Raw genomic sequence first — 21,760 nt, forward strand, 5'->3', positions numbered from 1 at the left:
TTTGTAAGCAAGTATTGATGAGCTTCTGAGAGGTGCCTCTATGGCAGAGAGTACACACATGACAACCTTTTTGTGATAAGTACACAATCAAAATCTTGTGATCTTGATGAACACAGATTTTTCACATTTCGTGCAGAAGCTGTTCCTGAAGTTGTCTAAAAATTCAGAGCCTCTTCTCCTCTTGGAGATCAAAACAAACAAATCTTTCCTTGAATGAAGACTTCCTACATTTTCAAGGCCTCATTTATCTAGTAGTTTTCTCTCATTTTTAAAAGTTGTCATATGTGAGGAAAAGATAAAGCTATTCCTAAAACATTCTATGTAGCTGTGAAATCTAGGATTTCAGTACTCAGAAAATAAATTATCATAAAACTATAACAAATATATTTAATATTTTATATCTTGCTTTCAGCTTCAACACTTAGTAGTTTTTTTCCATTAGAATAGCTATCCTTTGATTACATTTAAGCACTGGAAACATTTGGATGTCCCAGAGAGAGAGGAAATCCTAACGTGGATGTTTGGCAGATGGGTGGCAGCTGGAAGGGGTGAGTACAAAGCAGAGCTGTGTCATTACTTCCCAGACAGGCAGGAGGGATGCAAACCTGGTACTGACACTGCAATTTCACCCCTTCCAAACTCCTGGCGCCATTGCTCCAGCAGAGGAACAACCAATGAGATTCAGGGCCCAGTTTCCATTATTACAGAGCCTCAGAGCCTCTTCCCTTCACATCTCATTTTATCATCACAGCATTATCCCAGAGCAAGCTTCAAGTCCAAACTATCCCATTGTTAAATTTGCATATGAACTAGCTACAAACATTTTAATAAAATCCAAATGAGTTCAGAAACTGGTGGTATTGTAAACCCAAAAAGATTTTAGACAGCAACTGGCTCTAGTCACTCTGCAGATTTCCTACAGACATTTGGCTGCTAAACAAGGCAGCATTTAAAAGAAAACTTAACCGAAAGGTCCACAGTTTATCACCAGGATTACTCTAGGGGGAAAAAAAAAAGAAAAAGGTATGACAGTAAAAGAGAAATGTAAATTTGGATATATTCCCACTAGATTTTATTGCTACATACTTTTTAAAGACTTGAGAAAGCTACTCTATAAACGTTCAAAGTTGGTCATCTGTCTCCCATTTGTGCTGACTGCCAAAAATTCATAGTGAGGAAAAGGATGGGGGAGGAAGAAATGCATTACAAATCCAGAAAACTGCTGCTCATAGCTCAGATGGAAATTCTACACCTGGGCAGTGTTCACTGAGTTATCTGTAAAACTGAAGCAGAACTTTATTCAAACCAAGTATTTTTTGTGAAATTCATTTTTCAATAAACTATCTAATAATTAATGAAGGATTTAGACACTGATTGTCTGAAAATCTTAACACAAACACATGAAATTCTAAAGAACATTTTTCCAGAACTCTTGAGACTGAAAAGTTTCCATTTCATAGATAGGTAAAACTTCTCTAAACATATACAACTTAAAATAAAACATTTTATTCTTCACAAAATGTGACTAATACAACAGACGTGTGTTTTGGCTCTACCTCTGTCTCAGAAAGCAGCTGCTTTGTCTCTAGGCTGAAGCATTTCACAAAATGGATAACACATGCCTTATTAGAGATCTCCAGTTTGCACAATTAATATTTCATTTACACAAAAAGCCTTAGCACATATAAAGAGCAAAGCAGAAAGCTGCCATTTTAACAAGGATTACCAAAAGTAGGATGAGCTACACGGGCTTAGCATTTGCAAATGTTATGCAAAGTACAACCCCCTGCTCCAGGATATTACCTCTCACCCTGGGAGAGAATGCTGGCAAAGCGTTTTTACCCCATGGAAAGCACTTTTCAGACTCAAACTTTGAGAGAGAATTCAGTTCAACAATTTGGATGTAATGCATAACTTGAACCTAAAGTACACTGACAAAAGAGTAACTATAGATAAGGATATCTGGTCTTTCAGTGAAGAGCTTGGAATCTGCTAAAAAGGTAGGTGGGCTTTTTTCCTAAAAGTAGATTAACTCAGAGCTTAAATAAAACTACAGTAAAGAGGAGAGAAATGCTGTGCAAAGATTTATTTTTAAAATTATTGCATGCATATTTGTAATGTTTCAAAGATCATGTTTGAGTCTCTTCCCCTTTCCTGCTTGAAAAGTGCCCAACCTGTATAATATTCTGAGGGTATTAAGTTATCTTCTCTTGATTAGTCTCACATGTAAAGTAAAAGACAATGAGAGGCTTTTGTTATAGAGCATTTGAGTTTGAAGACCCTTATTTTGGCAATAAAGAAAAATGCATTTGAACCTCACATATTTTAATTAGTTAATTTATATATATGCCAAATACTTAATATTTACAAATCGTCTTGCTTTTAACAAAAATAAACTGGGAAACAAACAAATGCAATTAAGAGAATATTTTCCTTATTTATTATAAAATGTTTATTATTTCCCAGTTTCTTCTCATGTTAAGAACAGGTTTTATAAAGTTAGAGTTAATTAAAGGATACCAAGAGTTAAAAGTTGTTCCATGTTCCTTATGTGTTAGAAACCACTGCCAACAAGTACTCTAGGCTTTAAATATTGTTTTGACGGATTGCATTTTCATTTCCAGTCCCAAAGAAAGTGTTCTCCAGAGTCCAGGCACGAGCAGATCTTCACCAGCTCCCTGAAAGCCTCATACATCGTTCTGGGCAAGAATGGAGACTTTGCAGGCTACTTTGTTTTTGTTTGTGTTTGTACCTTTGGTAAATGCAGCACCACCTCTACAGCAAGAATCACTCTATGAGGATGATACAGATGTTTCCATGGGAAGCCTGACCCAACAAGATTATGAAATGCAATCCAAGGATATAAGAAAGGTATTTTATTTATATTTTCCTTTTAATATTTTTAACTAAAATAAGCATTATATGAAAAAGGTGTTATGTGCATGCATGTGAGTTTTATGGAAAAGTTCTAAAATAACAGGGAAACATACAATGAGTTCAGACATAGGGAAAGCCACTCAAACTAAAACCACAAAAAAAAAAAAATTACTCTTGCTACAGTCTAAGTATGCCAAGAAGGCAGGCTTGCACAAATAAGGCTAAAGCATCATTTTAACTCTGCTGTTCTTATGTGCCTGCAATCATAAGAGTTTCAAGAGCAGGATACATTAATTACTAGCTCAACAGTTTTAACTATGTTGTATTAACTCAGTGAGTTTGCTTAAGAATAAGGAAGGTGATTTTTTTTTTTTACTACCAATGCAATAATTGGAACCCCCCCTTTTATGGAACATAATCTGCCAGTATAAACAACAGTTCCTCCTTTGACCTGGCAAACTATCAAGTTTCTTCCTCAATTTTTCAGGGGTGTGTGGTTTGGGTTTTTTACAGCTCAACAGTTCAGCGCTCCCAAACTTCTATAGAATTCTATAGAATGCCCAGTGCTGGAGGAGTCACTTACACATTAACACTTTGAGGGTCTTAGTAGAGAATATCCCCTACATCTCAGGGCACTCTCAGCATCTCCCAACAGAATGTTTTTGTTGGGTGCTCCATATTCCTGCCTCTGAATTTCAAGACAACAGCAGAAGACACAAAGCCAGGGCAGAATTAAGTGAAGTGCCACAATCTCAGTTACAAATGTCACACTCCCATTCAGTCCTAACCAGTACACACCAAGAGAGAAGGAGATACAACACTGATCAGGGAGAAAAAACAGCAGCAACTGTCCCAAGAGTAGTTGCCAAGGAAAATACCACAGATCCAAACCAAGTGGTAACAGCCCAGTATGAACAGCTCAAGGAGGTTTTCATTAATATTAACCGTACTTGTTACAATAACTTAGCCTGATAAGCAAGAAAAATAAAACAGCAAAAGATAGTAAGTAAAAAATTGCAGTCCAAATACAGAAAAATCCCTTTTGTATACCTTTCTAATATTTCCCAAATCTACTTAAATTACAGCTCTCTACTGTTGATGAAAACAATCAGCTACATATTTATGGCAAATAAATGTCTAAGGTATTTTTAAATCTGACATTTGCCACAGTGATGAAGTAACATGTTTTCATAAATCCATGAAAAAGGGACTACATAAATGACTCTTAACTAATTCCTGACTATCCACTCAGAAGTGAGTCTTTAAAAAATACTAAACCTATTAACTTTAACCAGTTAGGCAGAGCATCAGATTACACTGATCAATAAGTTGCTTACAGAAGATTGCTGCTGCTTCAGTAAAGGAACAAGGAGTTTACCTACATGGAAATGGTGCCAACAGATGTGCTCCAGACAAATTAAAGTCCTCCTGGCAGTGCTATAAGCTGCAGGTCTTCTGAAGGCCAACAGTTCTGCTTAGGATAATTCTAGGAATGTAGTCAGTCATTATTTCCATCAGGTCAGGTCTCTATTGACATGTTTTCATTGCAAAATAATAAATCGGCTCCTTATGTGCAACAGCTACATAGATACAAGTGCCAGTGTTCCCAGTTTACATCATGGGGTGCACAAACAGATCTTCTATTCATTTATTGCATTGATTTTACTCCCCGAATATTCCAAGTGTTAACTGGAACTGAAATGCATGCCAAATCTTTTCTCAAGCATGCCCAGTCAGAAATCTGTCTTGCATACAAATTTAACTCCTTACTGCATGCTTGAACACACCATTAAAAAAAAAGTGTTTTTACTAAAAACATCACGAGAAATTTATTACTATGATTATTTGAAACCACAGTCATACCAGTCTTGAATAAAATTTGAGCAATTTAAAGCACAAAATCTTAATTTCCACAAGAGAACAGAACCACTCAATTAGATGCTGTCTCACATCTGGACTAACTCACTTCATTGAACATCAACTATCAGACCTTTGTGTTATAAGATGAATAAATTATACTGCAGAAATTTGAAAATGGTTGGAGTATTTAGATGTAAAATGTTAATGTGTCTGTGCAGTAAAGTGGAAGAGGCAGGTGGAATTTATGTACGTGAGTAGGCCAATATTCCTTCAGTGCATTCCTTACATAGGCAAGTAATGAACTTGTGGTTATAATCCAAACAATCTTCTGCACTGATACTCCATAGTGAGGAATTTTTATGGCTGATCAGCAAATACTTTTTAATTTAGGAATTTAATGGTATTCTACAAATTACCAGTTTTAATTTCAATGACACTTCCCACTGGCAGAGATTAGGAGTACATTGCATTAAGCTAAGAACTCCCACCAAAGACTACTTTGATGGCTCAAGTAGGAGACTGTGCTAGAAATCTCCACCTGGGACAGATAAGATGTGCCAGCAAATGTTAGTAAAAGTCCCTCAGGAGCCAAACCAGCTGCAGCCATACAAGTCCACTTGTTCCATGAGCAGTCCATGCACTCAAATCTCTGCTGGCACAGATACCTCAAGGGCCACGTCTTCATGTGCCTAATGAACCTATCTTTGTGAGCTAACTCCTGCAGAAAGCTTCTGGGAGATTTGCTGTTTGCTGGAGTGTAGCTGGTAAGCTGACACCCCCAGCTTCCCTCCACCCAGCAATCTGGTCAAACTGCTGCCAGAATCCTACTGAGAACCTTAAACTTCCTAACTGAGAACCTAAAACTTCAGTAGGACAAACCAAGCTAGCCCAAACCAGAGCCAGAGCCTGGAGAGGCAGACGCAGGGAAGAGCCAAGGGACAGATGATTCACAGGCTAAAAAGGGGTCAAAATGACAGAGGCTGGCCAAGATATTTGTTTCTCAGGCTTTCTGTCAAGCCTGAGGGATTTGTTTTGCAGAATAAAAAAAATTCCCACAAGTAAAGTACACGCAGGCAGCTAAATACCAAATAAAACCCAGTATCAAAAGGAGCCTGGATGCTCTTACCTGCACATTGCACTTAGAGGTGAACCACCTGTGTCCCTGAAGGAGGGGGGGGAGAGTGGGGGGATTAAGAAAACTAAAAGGGGTTCATTTGTCAGCACCCCCAGTGTGCAAGCAGTTCTTCCACAGAGCACTCCTGCCAGGGCCTGATCCTTAAGCATGTTTAAAGCAAAACATCTTCCACATCTCACAATGCTCTTTCCTGCATGTGTTTCCAATAGCCACACACACCAAAAAACATATTGGTTTGTTCTGTCCTACAAATATTCCCCATTAAAAAAAAAACCCAAACCAACAAACAAATTATGCAAGCCAAAAACAACCACCACAGTCAAACTGAAATCCCCTTAACGTTACTGCAGGCAAATGACAGTATAAGGCACTGTATCTATACTGTAAATACAGTAATAATAGGTATTTCTCTAAAATTGCTCCAATACCTAATAAAAACCTGACTGCTGTTCCCTACATCACAAGAGGCCACAAAACCTCCTGCAGTATTATAGGCTGAGGATGGTGTGGCTGGACAGTGCCCAGACACAAAGGGACCTGGGGGTGCTGGTCAGCAGTGACTGAACATGAGGCAGCAGAGTGCCCTGGTGGCCAAGGAGGCCAATGGCTCCTGGCCTGGATCAGGAATGGTGAGGCCAGCAGGAGCAGGGAGGTCGTTCTGCCCCTGCCCTGGGCACTGCTGAGGGCACACCCTGAGTGCTGTGCCCAGCTCCGGCCCCTCCGTTTGGGAAGGACCTTGGGACACTGAGCACATCCAGAGGGGACAACGAGGCTGGAGAGGGGCTGGGAACACAAACCCTGTGAGGAACCACTGAGGGAGCTGGGGGTGCTCAGCCTGGAGAAAAGGAGATTCAGGGGTGACCTCATCACTCTCCGCAGCTCCTGAAAGGTGCCTGTGCTCAGGTGGAGTTGGGCTCTTTCTCCAGGCAGCACTGACAGAATCAGAGCACACAGCCTCAAGCTGTGCCAAGGGAAATTCAGGTTGGACATTAGGAAAAAGTTTTTTACAGAAAGGATGATAAAGTTCTGGAATGGCCTGCCCAGGGAGATGGTGGAGTCACCATCCCTGGGTGACTCCATCTTGAAGGTCTCTTCCAACCCAGTGATTCTGTGTGAAGAGGCCCTTTCTGTGAGCAGCCCACACCTTAAAACAGACTAACATGCAGATAATGGAAACAAATTACTCAATTTCAGCCAATACCTGCAAGGAATGTGTTTATAAACTAAGTTGTCCTGCAACTGAAAAGATGCGACGACTAGCTCCAGGAGGAATTGTGAATAACTTGAAAAGCAAGGACATCTCAGTCATTTTACTGAGATTATTTGGGTAAAATAACAACAAAATACAACTTAGACTCACAAGAATCCTATTGAGTTTTGCATTACATGCAAAATCTCGATCTTCAAAACTCTGTTTGTAAACATCCACCACTTAGATATTCCTTCCTACCATATAGACTATATTTTCTATTTCTATTTTGTGTTTACTGTTCTTTCCTAAAGAACTTGAGTTTTCTAAAGAGCACTGGCAGCACCTTCCCTTCTTGCCTTTTAAAGTGAGTAGTTTGTGTGTAAAAGTAACATCACCTTAGTCATCCAACCCATAAAAGCATTTTAAAAAGTAAGTATGATAAGTAGGTATATTGTAGGAAGCTCGCTTTAAAAGATGTTATTTCAAATCCTTGTAATGTTCTGTGGCTTTTTGTCTGTGGTTTGTGTTTTAAAACATCAATTGTTCTTTCACAAAGGCTGGAACAAATGTTTCTCTTGACACCTCCCTAATGCTACAAAGTGATGACAGCCAACTCGATGTCCCACCAACAAAGGACACAAGTAAGTTAACTGATATGAATATTGTGATGTCTAAGATATCCAAAAGAAGATGTTTTAACATACAAATCTAAAGTGCAAAGGATAACCAAGGCTACAGAATTAATATTTTTGTTTATGAATATCTTTCATATCTCCCGTGGAAAACCTTGTAACTTCTGATGGAGCAGGCTGAAAAATTTAAAGGATCCTCAGGTAAACTCTGAATACACAAAGCACAGCTTGTAAACATCTTCACAGACTTGCCCAGTCATATTTGCCATTGAGATGCACCCAAGTTAAAAAAGTTAGACAAGACAACAAAGAAAAACAAAATACATCCCCCAGTAAGTTCCACAGTTTAACCCAAGTGATGATGAAATACTATTTGCTTAAATTATTTCAACAGATTTATTTGAACAATTGGCTATTCTCAAAGTTTACATCTGATGATCAGGGAGGTCAATGTTTAAAATACATTAGGAACGTTCTTCACTTGTCAAAGCTTCCTACAGGCTCTGGGTACATTGTCCAGATTTCTCCTAACAAACCCCACTGCTCTCTGCACACAAAAAGGACAAAGTTTTTCTGCCAAACAGAGCAGACAGAAAAAGAGACACTTATTTTGTGTGTCTACGATATAAACTTCCAAAAATAAGTGATGATTCAGCAAGACCAGTGGACTGTCAGTGTCTACCAAAGTGTTAATTCAAGGTTAATTACTGCCAAACAGCACCTGTCAGCAAGGCCCCATCAAAACTGAGCAAGCCTCCAAGAACATCAGAGCTTCTAGACAGACAAGCATAAAAAGTATTGCCTTTTTAACAGTGACAACGTTGTTTGACATTTTCCATTTCCTACACAAACATGAAAACAAGACACTAAATAAAAATCACCAAACAGGGCAGAACTCTGCAGCCTAAAAATGATGATATTCACAAGCTAAACCTCAAAATCTTCATTCTGTTCTCTGCAGTGCTGCTGTAAGAAAAAGAATTACTCTTATGTACTGGCTTCCCAGTATTGACCTGCTGCTTTTGTAACTCCTCACTGCTCGCAGAAGGTCCTGTTTTGCTGTGTGGTGACAACTATCCCATGGAATGACCCTGATGTCTGCACTGCACTCACTCCAGGGTGGAAGCCAACCAAAACTCTCAAAATATAGAAAACACAGCACAAGACAGCAGTGGAGATGAAACAGGATTCAAAGCCACATTCATTACATGTATTTGAACATTGCTGGCAGAAAAGACTAGAGCAAAGCAGAAGTTACTGATACTTTACTACTGTCCATGAGGACTAGCAAAAGCCTGAAAGGTCTCAAACTACATTACAAAAAGTTTCTCTCTCAACTTAAAACATCTGTAAAAACCTCAGTATAAAACTGATAGAGATTGTGCACAGGGCTCTGAGCAACCTGGTCTAGTGGAAGTGTCCCTGTCTGTGGGTTGGAATGACATGATCTTTAATGTCCCTTCCAACCTAAACCATATGTGATATATAAACATAATTGCTGGAGTTTTTATCAAAAGGTTTAGACAGAATAGTAGCTAGGAATAACACAGGCTATTGTGTGGCCTGCCAGAAATGCTCCAATGCACTGCCAGGTGTTTCTCCTTGTGGGTTTGGTTCCAAATGTGATATTTAACATGGTCAAACTTGCAATTGTCACGTTCACCATGCTCTCAGCCATCTAAAGATTTAAACTGAATTCAGGTCGATTAATAGCATGTCACATGCTCAGGTAAGAACAGAGATTATACACAGAGAAATCATACACAATGAAAAGAACAAAAAACCCCAAACAGTTGAGAAGATAAATCTTCTCAGAACTTGATGCAAATAGAATTTTTTGAAAACCTAACAACAGGAAATCTTAAAAGACACTAGAAAAAAAGCATATTTTGAGTAAGCAGGCTGAAGTGAGTTGAGCATGCTGTAAGTGTGCTGTGCCCTGCTGGCAGACCTGCCCACGTGTTTGCTGTGCGTGTGCCTGAGCGGCTCCGTGTACTGCGAGGAGATCGACATCGAGGCCGTGCCCCCTCTGCCCAAGGAAACCGCGTATCTCTACGCCCGCTTCAACAAGATCAAAAGGATTGCAGCCTCAGACTTCGCTGACATCAGTGAGTGACACCCCACTTTCTGTCTCTGCTTTAGAATACAAAATGGAAAGGCACAATGAACACGCATTTTGGATCCTGTAAACATCTTAATAATCCCAAACATCAGGTAAAGAGCAGATTGCTAAAAGTAAAATTCAGCTCTGTATCCCAGACAGTCTTAAATGAGCAGGTGTTATTTTTCCTTCAAATGCTCCAGGGAGAGCTCTGCCAGCTATCTCACTCCACAGCATGAGAAATTCAATGAATAGCTGAAATCATGTTATCTCTAAGACAAAAAGAAGGACCCAGAGTATTTCCCTTCTTAATTTTTTCAATTTAAGACCAGGAAAAAAAATCCAGATGTCACTTTTAATAGTATTCACATTTGCAGATCACAATTCAGATGCTGCAGCCAATCGTATAACATTTAGCACATACAGCCATACATGTTTCATATGCCATGTAATTATAAAGTCAATACTTAGATTTTAATTTCTTTTCTGAAAGCTACCTTGAGAAGAATTGATTTTAGTGGAAATAGGATAGAAGAAATAGAAGATGGAGCCTTTTCAAAGCTTCTGCTGTTGGAAGAACTTTCTCTTGCTGAAAATCGACTTGTAAAACTTCCTGTTCTACCTCCCAAACTAACATCGCTTAATGCAAACCAAAACAGAATCAAGAGCAGAGGAATCAAAGCAAATGCTTTCAAGGTAAGGAAAAACCCAATAATCTAGGTAATCAAAGTGACCACAATTATTAACCAGACTATTCAGTCTGCCACCAAATTATTTTCCTGTATTTTTTGTATTCTAAGAAACAAACTACGATGAAGCAGCTTTTCAGCCTTTGCTTTGTTTTTAAGGCACTCTGGAATATCAGTCATTTGTGCACTCACTCTCTCATGTCCTCTATGCAGAAAAGAATTTTCTATGAAATATCTCACCTGCGTGGTTTCTCTCTAATATGTACAGAAAAAATATCCAAAAATTGATGGCTCAATTAGAGTTCTGAATACTACAGATATACTAAAAAACAATATATATATAGTACTTTACAGTGGTCTCAACTTTTATAACCAACATGCTGACACTGAAATTTCCCCAAACATAGAAGGTCTGTCCTATGAATTTCTTGATATAATGAAATTCAACATTCACAGCAAAAGAATGGCTTTTGTTACATCACTTTACAGGTTATGTGATCAGAAAAAATGACTGATTTCTTGTAACAGGCATGAGTTACTTAACCTCAGGTAGTAGCAGCATCAGTAACCTCTCTTTCTGTTTAACAGAAGCTCACAAATTTGGCCTACCTCTACTTAGGACACAACGCACTGGAATCTGTGCCCCTGAACTTACCGGAGAGTCTGCGCATTCTTCACCTTCAGGTATTCCCAAAGCATTTCCTTAACATTCTCTTAGGAAACACCCCAGGAGTTACACACTTCAATCAAACTTATTCTATTTTAAAACAGCTCTCACTACAGTTTTTCACTGCACCTCAATAAAACCATTTACCAATGTGTATGGCCATGGCCATCTAGAAACGCAGAAGATGCCAATTGCCATGCAAGGATTTATTATTGGTTTCTGTACATCAGGGATAGGAAATGGCAAAAAAACCCTCTAATTTTTTATCAACACTGCCTGTATAGATTTTTTTATGAGAATGTTTTGGTTTGCAGTACAACAACATCACGAGCATCACGGATGACACGTTCTGCAAGTCCAACAACACGCGCTACATCCGCACGCGCATGGACGAGATCAGGATGGAGGGCAACCCCATCGTGCTGGCCAAGCACGTCAACGCCTTCTCCTGCCTGAGGATGCTGCCCGTGGGCACCTACTACTAACCCTGCTGTGCCAGCCAGCCATCTAACAAGGATCACTTCTTCCTCTGTTTACAAGCTCATATCCTCTCCCTTACTAATGCTCTTTTCCCTGCTTACCCAGGACCTCCTGCTATGTTGCACCGTTCTCCTCTGAAATAACCATTTCAGTTACTTTAGTACTTATGGTGTCCCTCATCCTTTCAGAATCTTTTCTGTTAATGAAAGTGTAAAAATATATATATATGCACACACATTATCTCAACTTTTATTTCACCACATACTCTTTAGATAAAATCACACAAAACTGCTTATTCTCATTCTTTACCAGCACTCAGAACAACCACCACGCTTTACTTTCAGATAAATGCAAGATTTTCTTTGAGCAAACCAAAGAGGAAAAATACTTCTGAATTCTAATCCCACTCTTTTAATCTGCAGTGAGATCTTTTCAGCTGACCTTCAAAAGTGTATTGGATGAAGATGCAGATGAGAGAAAGTCATGTTTAGAAACAGAATTTCTCAAAGCTTAAATTCATTAACATTTTTTAAAAACTTGATTTGTGGTAAATGAGAATAACTCCTATTTAGGTTTAGTACACCAAGCAACATAGCAACTAGAACTTTGCAAAGATGTTTTAGATTTCCTTCTACTATTCTGCTTTGAAAATAACATGTGTTTTATTTTTACACAATGTATTTTTAAGTGAAATATATATGTTTTGCTGAGCTGTTCTCACAAGAGCTGTTTTTGCAACATCAGCTTCTATTTTAAAAGAACAGTCTACATACAGAATAACAGACTCAAATACCTTTGTTATTAACTAATGATGTCAACCAAGCCCTGGTTCCACAGCTCCTCCCGACAGGAAATGTGACAATATAGTTAAAAGAAAAGCTGAATTCATGTGTTTACCTGTAAATAAGTATGATTTCATCTAGATGTCAGAGCAAAGAAAGATTTACCCTTCTGCAACAATACTTCTGATCATTAGGGAAAAATCAAATCAGACTTGGAAGCTACAAAGAAAAGTTGATTCCATCATTAATCTGAAATCAGAGGTAACTTCAACCATTTCACTCAATGCCTTGAACCTATGCAGTGTATTAAAAACACAAATTGACTTGTGCAGGCCTTGACACTCAGTTCATCTGGAACTGGCCATCACTGATAAAGGGTACAATGTTTTTAATTCCTCAACTGTACATTTCTGACACCCATTTTCTCCCTTCCAATACCTACCACAGGTGTAAAGCCTCCAGACAAATGAATGCCAAAGGTGTGCTAGTTATTATTACCACATCCACTTTGTACTAATTTTGAAGCTAGTATAGATTCCTAATTAGTAGAAATAGTTAAGCATCAAATGCATGATGATGTATCACTACATCTAAAATATTGATTTTACAAAATGTTTTGTGTTAGTTTTATTTACCTTATTTAGCTAAGCCTTAATTCGTTAGTGCTTGTGCTATGGGGAATTGATGGCACTTAATTCTGAACAGATATTTTTGCCCTGAACCCGTTTCCCAAGAAAAACAGCAACCTCCAATATTTTCCATTTTAAGTTATTTAGTGTAACAAGAAGGAAATTCCATTGTCTTAATTGAGAACAAAACCAAGTCCGGCAGCAATACTTGGTTTTCATTTTTCCACATAAATCATAAAACTTTGATGTTCCCAGGTCTTTATCAAAACATGAAAAACAACTTCAAAGCATATAAAAATACATTCCAATGTCAAGCCAAATTTCTATTTGGAAAAAAATAAACCCATCAATTCTCTCCCATCTCTTGTGATAAGTGCCTAAGATGGAAAAAACACAGCTGTAAGTGTAATAATGTTACATAAGCAGCAGCTCCTGATCTTATTCTCATCACAAATCACTGCTACTAAAACTCTTCTCAGTAAATCACCAAAATAAATAAATACCAGTAAATATCACCAAAAATGTGTATACACAAACAAATGCATGTTTTTGTAATATATACACACATGTAAACATTCCAAGACCTCCCTACTACCACACAATTAGTATCACATTAAAATGTTGTATATATTTTTGAAACATACTAATTATCATCAGTAACACTGATTAATGCTCTAAACACTTTGTGAGTAAGCCAAAGTAGACAAGTGGAACCTCCTGAATGTCTCATGCAGGCACCAAGTTCTCTGATGTGTTTTACTTTATTTTCCCCATTCACAGCAAGTTAATCAAAACATGAAGTGAGAAAGGCTTCAGCAGGGAGGATTTCCACCTCCTATTTCTGTGACCTGTACTAATATCAAGCTGAATGTAAACCATTTTATTTTTTTCCTATCACTCATTTCTGTTCTGAAATTCCAATAAAACTTGAAATTTTGTTCTTGTTTATCAGTATCAGCTTCCACAATCTGCTCTTCCAGCCTTGTCAACATGTCTCAGTTGTTCAGCCTCACAGCAGACTAAGGTTAGGAGGTTATTTGCAGAGGTAAATCCATTTAACAGACGTATTTATTGTGACAATAGCAAAACCTGCCATACAGAATACTTGGTGAACACCCCACTTGCTCCTTCAAAACCTGTTTTGAGCTGACCTTGAATTGCCACAAATCTCAAAACATTCAATATTACTTGAAGTACTCACCCACTTGTACATTATCCCTTTCTTCTCAGGTACCAAAACAGGAAAGCAAATAGAAACTACCTTTGGTGTTTTTACACTGCACTCTGAGGAAAGTATCAGAAACTATTTTATTTCTACATAAAAGCCTTGGCGCTTTTCTTTAAAAAAAAACTCACATTAATAGAAAAGCTATAAACCCAAGACTCCCCTCCAACAGTTTTCACTCCAGAACAGGAGAGTCTATAGAGCAGGTAGGGGAAAAAATAAATACAAAGATTACAGACTCATTTTTAATTTTGTGTAAGTGTGAATATTAACAGCATAGAGTCTAGAGTTGGTATTATACATATATTAACAACATGTGTCTAATTGCTTTCCCACAGATTACTAAAACATTAAACTACAAATATACATTCTCCTTGGCAATCCAGTTATTTGAATTGCCAGATTTGAACCTTTTATTAATTCTCTTACCTGAGAAAGTCTTCTGTTTCAACATTAAATTATTAGCAATGCTAACAAAAAAAAGAAGGTCTAAAATACTCTTCATAAGAACACAGTCAGTCATATTTGGTAAATACTCTCCCAAATTGGCTTGTCTTTCGACTTTACCTTTGTCTTTGACCATGGAAATAAAACTACCTTTAGAAAGAACATCTGTAATACTGACAAACTTGCAATGTCTTCAATGAATTATTTTCACACATCTTCTAGCAATTAGTAGGTAATTCATTGTTTATACTCAACATTTGAACAAACAATTTGCAAAAACTGCTTATCTAACGACAATTTGAAATTTCTCCAAAACTCTTTCCTATTTTTTTCCTTGTTATTATATTTTAAAATGAGAAATATTTACAACAACCAAATCACTGTCCCAGAAACCACGGTGACTGCTGATCTAAGGATCAGAAAGCATCAAGGGAAGCTGGAAAAAACAATTGCAGAGCCCTAAAGCTCTTGGTGCTCTACCTTTTCTGTGGAGGGATTAGAGAAAAGCCCTTAGACTAAAGCCAGCAGGATTAGGCAATGCCAGTTCATTGCTCAGCTGAGGACTGGATTTTTTTTTAGTGCTATCAGAAAATAGAACTAATTTCCTGATTGATTAGATAATAGAAATTGATTCATTCAGCACAGAACTCAAAGGCCTAAAAGGCTGAAGATGCAGTTCCCACATGATACTACAGCTGAAAAGTAAAGATGGTGTCAAGTTTAATGACAGTAAATTCTTGAGGTATGTAAAACTCAGCCAAGAAACCACAAACAATTAAGCAGCTAAACATCCATCTCCTACATAAAGCATCATGTAAGATGTTTTGTGTCTGTAAGACTGCAGTATTTTTACTCCAAGGATTAGCTGTTTATCTTAAAACCAGCACAAAGCCAAAACAAACAAGGCAAATACTGGTAATTTAAAACTAAGCTCAAATACTATGTTCCAGTTAGGAGGGAGGAACAGTTTATTTCCCACACAAGTAAAACACTCCAGAACTGAAAGTGCTGTCATCCAAACACACACTGACACATCTTCAAGAGAAACAGATCTAATCCTTCAAAACCAACGTTTATATGCCAAAGACTGCAAGTGTTATTTTCTTTTAATTTTTTTAAAAATCAAAATAAAATATAATACCAAAGCAAACTGTCTTACTCCTTCACAGAAAGGCAGAGTCTTATTTTTCTCCACCCATGAGGAACACAGCAATTGCTGTTCAATTGCCCCTTGAACACAGCAAATTTTTAGCTCATATTCTCTTCATCACCACATACAAAATTAAGATCCTACATTCTGCTAAGCCAGTTCCACTTCCAATGCTCTGTCTTACTAAACTTCTTAAAACAATAAATACTGTACTAATAAATAAAGGGTGGATAGGCACTACCTTGAAATGCAGGAAGGTGTGTCTACGATGCTCATACCACTCAGCATAGGTTGAAAGGCTTCTGAAAAATGTTATAAGATCTCCACATTCTTGAGTGCTATAAAACAAAAATATATTGTTTAACCCACTCATAATCATATGTATATGATAATCTGATTATCATATCATTTTACACTAATATGATAATCAGATTACCATCAGTGTAAAATTCACACTTAAAAAAAATTCATTACTATTGTTTGAATATAAAGTAGAAATCACCCAAAATAACAATTACAAAGCTGAAAAAAAGCTGTAGTGTTGTAATTGAAAAAGAGGTTGAAGAACACATTCCTAAGCCAATGTTTCTAGTGTTTGTCTTACCAGTAAAATGTGGGAACAAAGTAGCCACCTGCAAAATCTTAGCTTGATTTTATTCTAGTTCAACTTGTTTTCTAAATAAACTCTAAGATGTTGCCGAGTAAAACCCAAACCTGCAAAATGGTAACATTTCCCAAATTGTAACAATAACCTTCAATAACCTTCAAATATTGCCAAAATCTTTGTCCTAGCCAACTAACTCTACATGACATGTTACCTGCCTCTGCTTTTCAAGATTAACCAAGATTAATTCAGCTTTCCAAGACTTCCCTTGCAGCTTCACCAGGAAGGGAGGCCTGAGGACACAGGGCATCTAAACCAAAACTTTTGTCAGACAGTTAAAGCTTGATGTGATCTTGTCTCCAGAGCAGAGGGGCTCCCACCTCTGAACACCTTCCTCACTCTCCTCTGGATCTGCTCTAACATGTCCATGTTCCTTCTTATGCTGGGGGGAGAGTGGGAGGGAAAGATAGATATAAATGTTTATTTTTCAAATTTCTAGTATGAATCAGGAAAGAGAAAGGAAAAGAGACAATAGAAGGTGACAAACTGTCAGGCAGCAAACCACACATGCAGGGTTGTTGGGGAAAAAAACCCATAATGGGTGTGCAGTTTTCACTGCACAAATGCAGCCAGAATGCAAAGGATGCAGAACTCCACAAAAACCACATAGGAAAGCTGAAGTGACACAATTATTTAAACATAAGGGTGAAAGGCTTCATGTCACTGTTGATATGAGCCACAGACTATTAGCCATCATCAAAACACACCTGGCAAACACTGTTTTGGAAGTACAAATATTTATTTTGGTTACTAATATAGGATTTTACAAGTTTACAAAACCTGACTGAGGAAGATACCTGACTGATGTTTGAGAATATTTCAGGAAGTTAGAGTATTTAAATTCTAATGTAAATTTGACTTCTAACATCCCGAGATTAGCTATTCTTTTTTGGATTTTCAGACTTGAGGCATTCACAGAATGGCTGCAACAGTGGATTACCCAGTCAGTTCAGCCTTCCCAGGGAGAGCTGTGTTTTCAATCCTGCTCTATTTAATATACAGAACAGCAAACCTTAACCAGTTACACAAAGAAACTGGGAAAAATACATTAAGGTCATTCAGATATTGAAAATGTGAAAGAAAAGCCAAACAAGTTTTATCCCAGCCTGGAAAGAACAGCATCATTAAAGGAAGTTACCAGAGCGGTCACAGCTGCCAACAAAATCAGGCCAAGATGAAAAAAATGCTGGCAGCAGTGGGAGAAGTGAGTCCCTGGAAGGACACAGACACTGCTTCACAATAGCTCATTAGCCCTGCTCTGGGAGCTGGTTTGAACCACAGCTCTGAATTGAGTAGACCTTGAAATGTACATTCTATAGGAACTGTGGGCCTTGGTAGCCACTGCCCACATCCGTGCCTGGAGAACAGATCCCACACAAACTGCTCTGGGCTTCCTTAATCTCCACTCATGGAAAACGGAACACAAAGCTTTGGTACCAAACTACACACTTGGAATTATTTTTGAAGAACTTGGCAGTGTTTATAAAATCCACCTTTAGGCTATTTAAAATGCTATCACAAACACTGTGGCCTTGGTTTAGCATGGTTATTAGTTTATTTTTTTTTTGCCTCAAAATCATTTTTAGGTGAGGCAGCAGATAATTTTCAAGGCTGGGTCATCAACAGAAAGAAAAAGCTTTGGGCAGAAGTTCAAAGAATCAGTTTCCAATGCAGAAGTTAGTCAACCAATATATCTGAGGATGCACTTTTCTCACATAGCACTGTCTAAATTCAAAATAAAAAGCTGAATTCAGTGTTTAGAAAGGGGAATCTGTTGGCAAGAACAGCTCTATGTGAATGCATATTGGCAAAGGAGTAAGAGTTCACCAGTTGAGTGAACTCTCACAGCATTGAATCTGCCCATAAGCACTAATTCCTAATTAGCCCAAATTAGCCTAATTCCTCCTCCTGAAGTCAGCTACACCAGATGTTGAAATACCAAGGAAACATGGTATAAAATAACAAGATAGTAAGAGCGTGGATGGTAAAAATTCAAGTCTTTTTTTATTTTGAAGGAATTCAGCATTACAAAAATCCACTTGGAGCAGGAAACACCTGTCTCCAATGCCAACATCCATGCTACAGAGAAGTCATCCAAAACCACTGAAAAGGATAGTCAGGCAGAGACTAATTCTGTCAGCTTAAAATCATGGGCTGTCCATCCAAACACACTTTCACAAAATATCAACAAAACACAGAAGTACATAGGAAATTTACCTGTTGTAAGAGTAGCTAACCCTCCTTTAATGTGTTCCTTTATGTATTTTAAGGGAGAAAATAAATTTTAACTCACTGCAGGATGCAAGACTTCATACATTAGCATAGAAAACCAAAGCATAGCTCAAAGCTGGGGGGAGAATTCCTGCTTCCCTTCATTTGCAAGGGACTTTGCCCATGCAGCCTTTAATATAATGCACGTTTTCTAAATCCTGCACTCTGACTTACAGATTCTAACTAGTTAGTAAAAAGAAAGAGCAATTTTCATACTGCTTAAAATCTCTATGTGCCTAAGCAACCCATGCAAAGGTAACTCCCCCAACAATTAATGGGGTGTCAAGTCTGAAAAAGGACTGACAGAGTTTCTTTAGATGTTGTGGTTCTCAACACTAATGAAGTGATAACCAAAGGGGACATGTGAAATCCAAAAAAAGACAAATAAATATTGGGATTTCATTTGCATACATCTGTTATCGTCACAAACTAATTAAGAAACTATATTAAAATATACCCACTTTTAAAAAATGTACAATTCTTGTATAGAGATGTACCATTTATTTATTACAGTAGTACCTGCAGACTGCTGAATTTTGCTTCATTTAAAAACATATTGTTCAAGTGCTCTATCATTCTTGTTTTCTTCCATAGCAGGAACTGAATGTCAGGTTTTTAACTCTGCTGTTCTTAAAGACCATTTTCTGGCATGTATTATGAAAAAAAAAAAACATAGCCAAAAAAAATTTTAAAACTAGGGAAGAAAAAAATTCCAGCCAGGAGACAAAACAGAACAGAACTAGACAATGGATTTGGCAAGACTGGGCCAAGGAAGCAAGAGAAGAAAACAAACTGGTAGGGAGGCTGGAAATGAACAAAATAACAGGAGACCAGACTCAGCTGGTCAGGAATGGAGGGAAAAGAAAGGAAGAGATAGGAATTTCAGGAGCAGACTAAAAAACAAAGAGCTAGTTGGGAAAAGTCTGAAACTGGACATGAGGGGATTACAACTTGGAAAAAGCAATGAGGAGTAGCCCAACAAGGGGATTGAGAGAACAGGGCCTGAAGGGAGAGCACAGACTCAGTGGAGCAGGGGATGATCTCAAACAGGTCCTGCCAGCATCAGCCATGGGCTCAGTGCCTCACACTGCACAGCACAGGGCACACAGGAAATGTGACATTTGAAGGTGTTATGGGGGAACAAGTTTGGGTTGTTCCCTACCCCCAGAAGGATTTTTCAACCTGCTGACCCCATTGATCCTATTGGCTGCAGGGGTATCCACAGGCACAAGGCCAAGGTGGCACTCAGGAGACAGCACTGCCTGCTTTGCTGACATCTCCTATCATTCATGAAAACTTGTGCTTATTTGTGAGTACTGGCACAAGGTGAACAGGAGAAGAGACGGGGAAAGAGAGCAGGGCTCCAGCCAGGATGAAATAAACTCTGCCACTACTTCAACACATTCCTTTCCAGTGTGACTATGAAGTTCCAATACACTTCTGCTGTCATAAAATACCCATGAATAAAACAGGGCAATTTCCTCTTCTAAATCCCACTTCTTGAGAGCAGTCAACTGTTCTTCCCAGTTTCACCACAAGCTTTAGCAGATTTACATGGAAATCTCAAAGCCTTTAAATAAAACAGTTTTCAGTAGAGACTACTGAAGCCTGAGGTAACTCAACAGACCCCTGTTGGCCCTTCTCCCTCCCCAAGATCAAAAAATAATAGAAAACAAAAGAAGCAACTGAAAAAAAAGAATTAAATCAATGACTCAGTGATAATGGATTTGTTCTCAGAACAGCTTGCTGGCACAATTCAGTGGAATGCTGCAGACAAATAATTTGATCATTTACTCCTCATGTTACCACAAGAAGCTGGCATACTCCAGAAAATAATAAGAAACAGCATTCATTCATACATTTAAGTTTTAGTATGTTAATTTTCTTAAGCTATTGCACAAATACACTAGTGCATGTTTTTAAATCACATTTTTTAAAGATATCAGTGAAATAAATCCTGTTGCCAATAAGAGAAATAGAACTGAGAGCTGAGAATCAGAAACAGGCAAACACTGGAGAGGGGTTCTGGATGTGCATTTCAGGCATTACCCACAGAGCAGCTCACACAGAATCTGAGGAACAATTGCATAACACGAATTTGTAAAGGTCCTTCCAGATCTTAAAAATCACACGCCTGCCATCCTCTCTCCAGGATACAGAAAGGGATGGAAGTGTTTAGGCTGGGCTAAGGACACATCACATAAAGACACTGGCTGCCAGCAATTCACATGAAAAGTCAGTACTGCATTTACTGTCCCATATCCCACACAATACCTACCCTTGAACAAAAAATTCCATCTTACCGTGACACAAACTTGCTCACATTTGAATCTTCTCTGGATTCCATCTTGATGCTGAGATCACTAACAACAGCAGACACTTTCTCATCCTTCTAGATTGGAGAAGTAACAACAAAATATTTTAGAAATTGCTCAAGTGAGGAGAAAACTGTGTATATTTGCATCTAAAAATATAGAAAAAAGTAGATATTAATGCTAACTACTATAATCCTTAAAATAGCATTTTTGAAACTACAGTTTGTGTGTGTGAACAGTTTCTTTCATTTCAAGAGTAGCACTATTATCCATACAAGGCTTTTGGAATAACACCTGAGTTATTAAGGAAGGTTCATTACTTCTTTTCACATCAATCCCACTTCTTAAGATTCTTCTCATGTTCCAACACAACCTTGGGCTGCCACATATACCGGAAAATTAACATGTAGGGTTTTATCTGTTCATTTTGTGCTGGTTTTTTAATTTTAAACCTTATGGTTTTGTGTCAAAATATTGTCCTTTTTTACAATTGCTGTTACTCAGAAATATGTGTGGGATAATAAAATTATTCTAAATTAATTAATAAGCTGTAAAAGAATGAAAAAAGGTGGTCAGAGTAGAAAGGAAGCCACAAAAGAAGTTAATTCTCTTTTCTATGCATTCTTGAGCACACCATAGCAATG

General features: G+C 38.0%; 2 protein-coding genes across 2 annotated transcripts in view; one reads left to right on the forward strand and one right to left on the reverse strand.

Moving 5' to 3' along the window:
• CENPP (centromere protein P) overlaps nt 1-21,760 on the reverse strand; it is a 112,400-nt gene that overhangs the window by 87,414 nt on the left and 3,226 nt on the right. The window contains exons 4-5 of the mRNA XM_054280713.1: nt 21,105-21,193; nt 16,108-16,204 (exon numbers count right to left, since the gene is read on the reverse strand). Coding sequence (XP_054136688.1) covers nt 16,108-16,204; nt 21,105-21,193 — 186 coding nt within the window. The remainder of the gene's footprint in view (nt 1-16,107; nt 16,205-21,104; nt 21,194-21,760) is intronic.
• OGN (osteoglycin) lies at nt 1,852-11,868 on the forward strand. The gene is made up of 7 exons (XM_054280712.1): nt 1,852-2,000; nt 2,625-2,871; nt 7,621-7,705; nt 9,646-9,804; nt 10,291-10,493; nt 11,075-11,170; nt 11,468-11,868. Exons 2-7 carry the CDS (start codon nt 2,710-2,712, stop codon nt 11,636-11,638), a joined length of 876 nt encoding a protein of 291 aa, XP_054136687.1. The 5' UTR covers nt 1,852-2,000; nt 2,625-2,709; the 3' UTR covers nt 11,639-11,868.

This window comes from Melozone crissalis, unplaced genomic scaffold, assembly GCF_028551555.1.
Source record: "Melozone crissalis strain CALT ecotype California unplaced genomic scaffold, PUWL_Pcris_2 ptg000029l_1, whole genome shotgun sequence".
In the NCBI taxonomy this organism is placed as follows: domain Eukaryota; kingdom Metazoa; phylum Chordata; class Aves; order Passeriformes; family Passerellidae; genus Melozone; species Melozone crissalis.

What these genes read in the sequence shown, in the direction of transcription:
- OGN (XM_054280712.1), top strand. Translation starts at nt 2,710, where the DNA reads ATGGAGACTTTGCAGGCTACTTTGTTTTTGTTTGTGTTTGTACCTTTG. An exon ending in AATCCAAGGATATAAGAAAG is followed by an intron (nt 2,872 to 7,620) that starts GTATTTTATTTA and finishes TCTTTCACAAAG; the next exon opens with GCTGGAACAAATGTTTCTCT. An exon ending in CTCAGACTTCGCTGACATCA is followed by an intron (nt 9,805 to 10,290) that starts GTGAGTGACACC and finishes CTTTTCTGAAAG; the next exon opens with CTACCTTGAGAAGAATTGAT.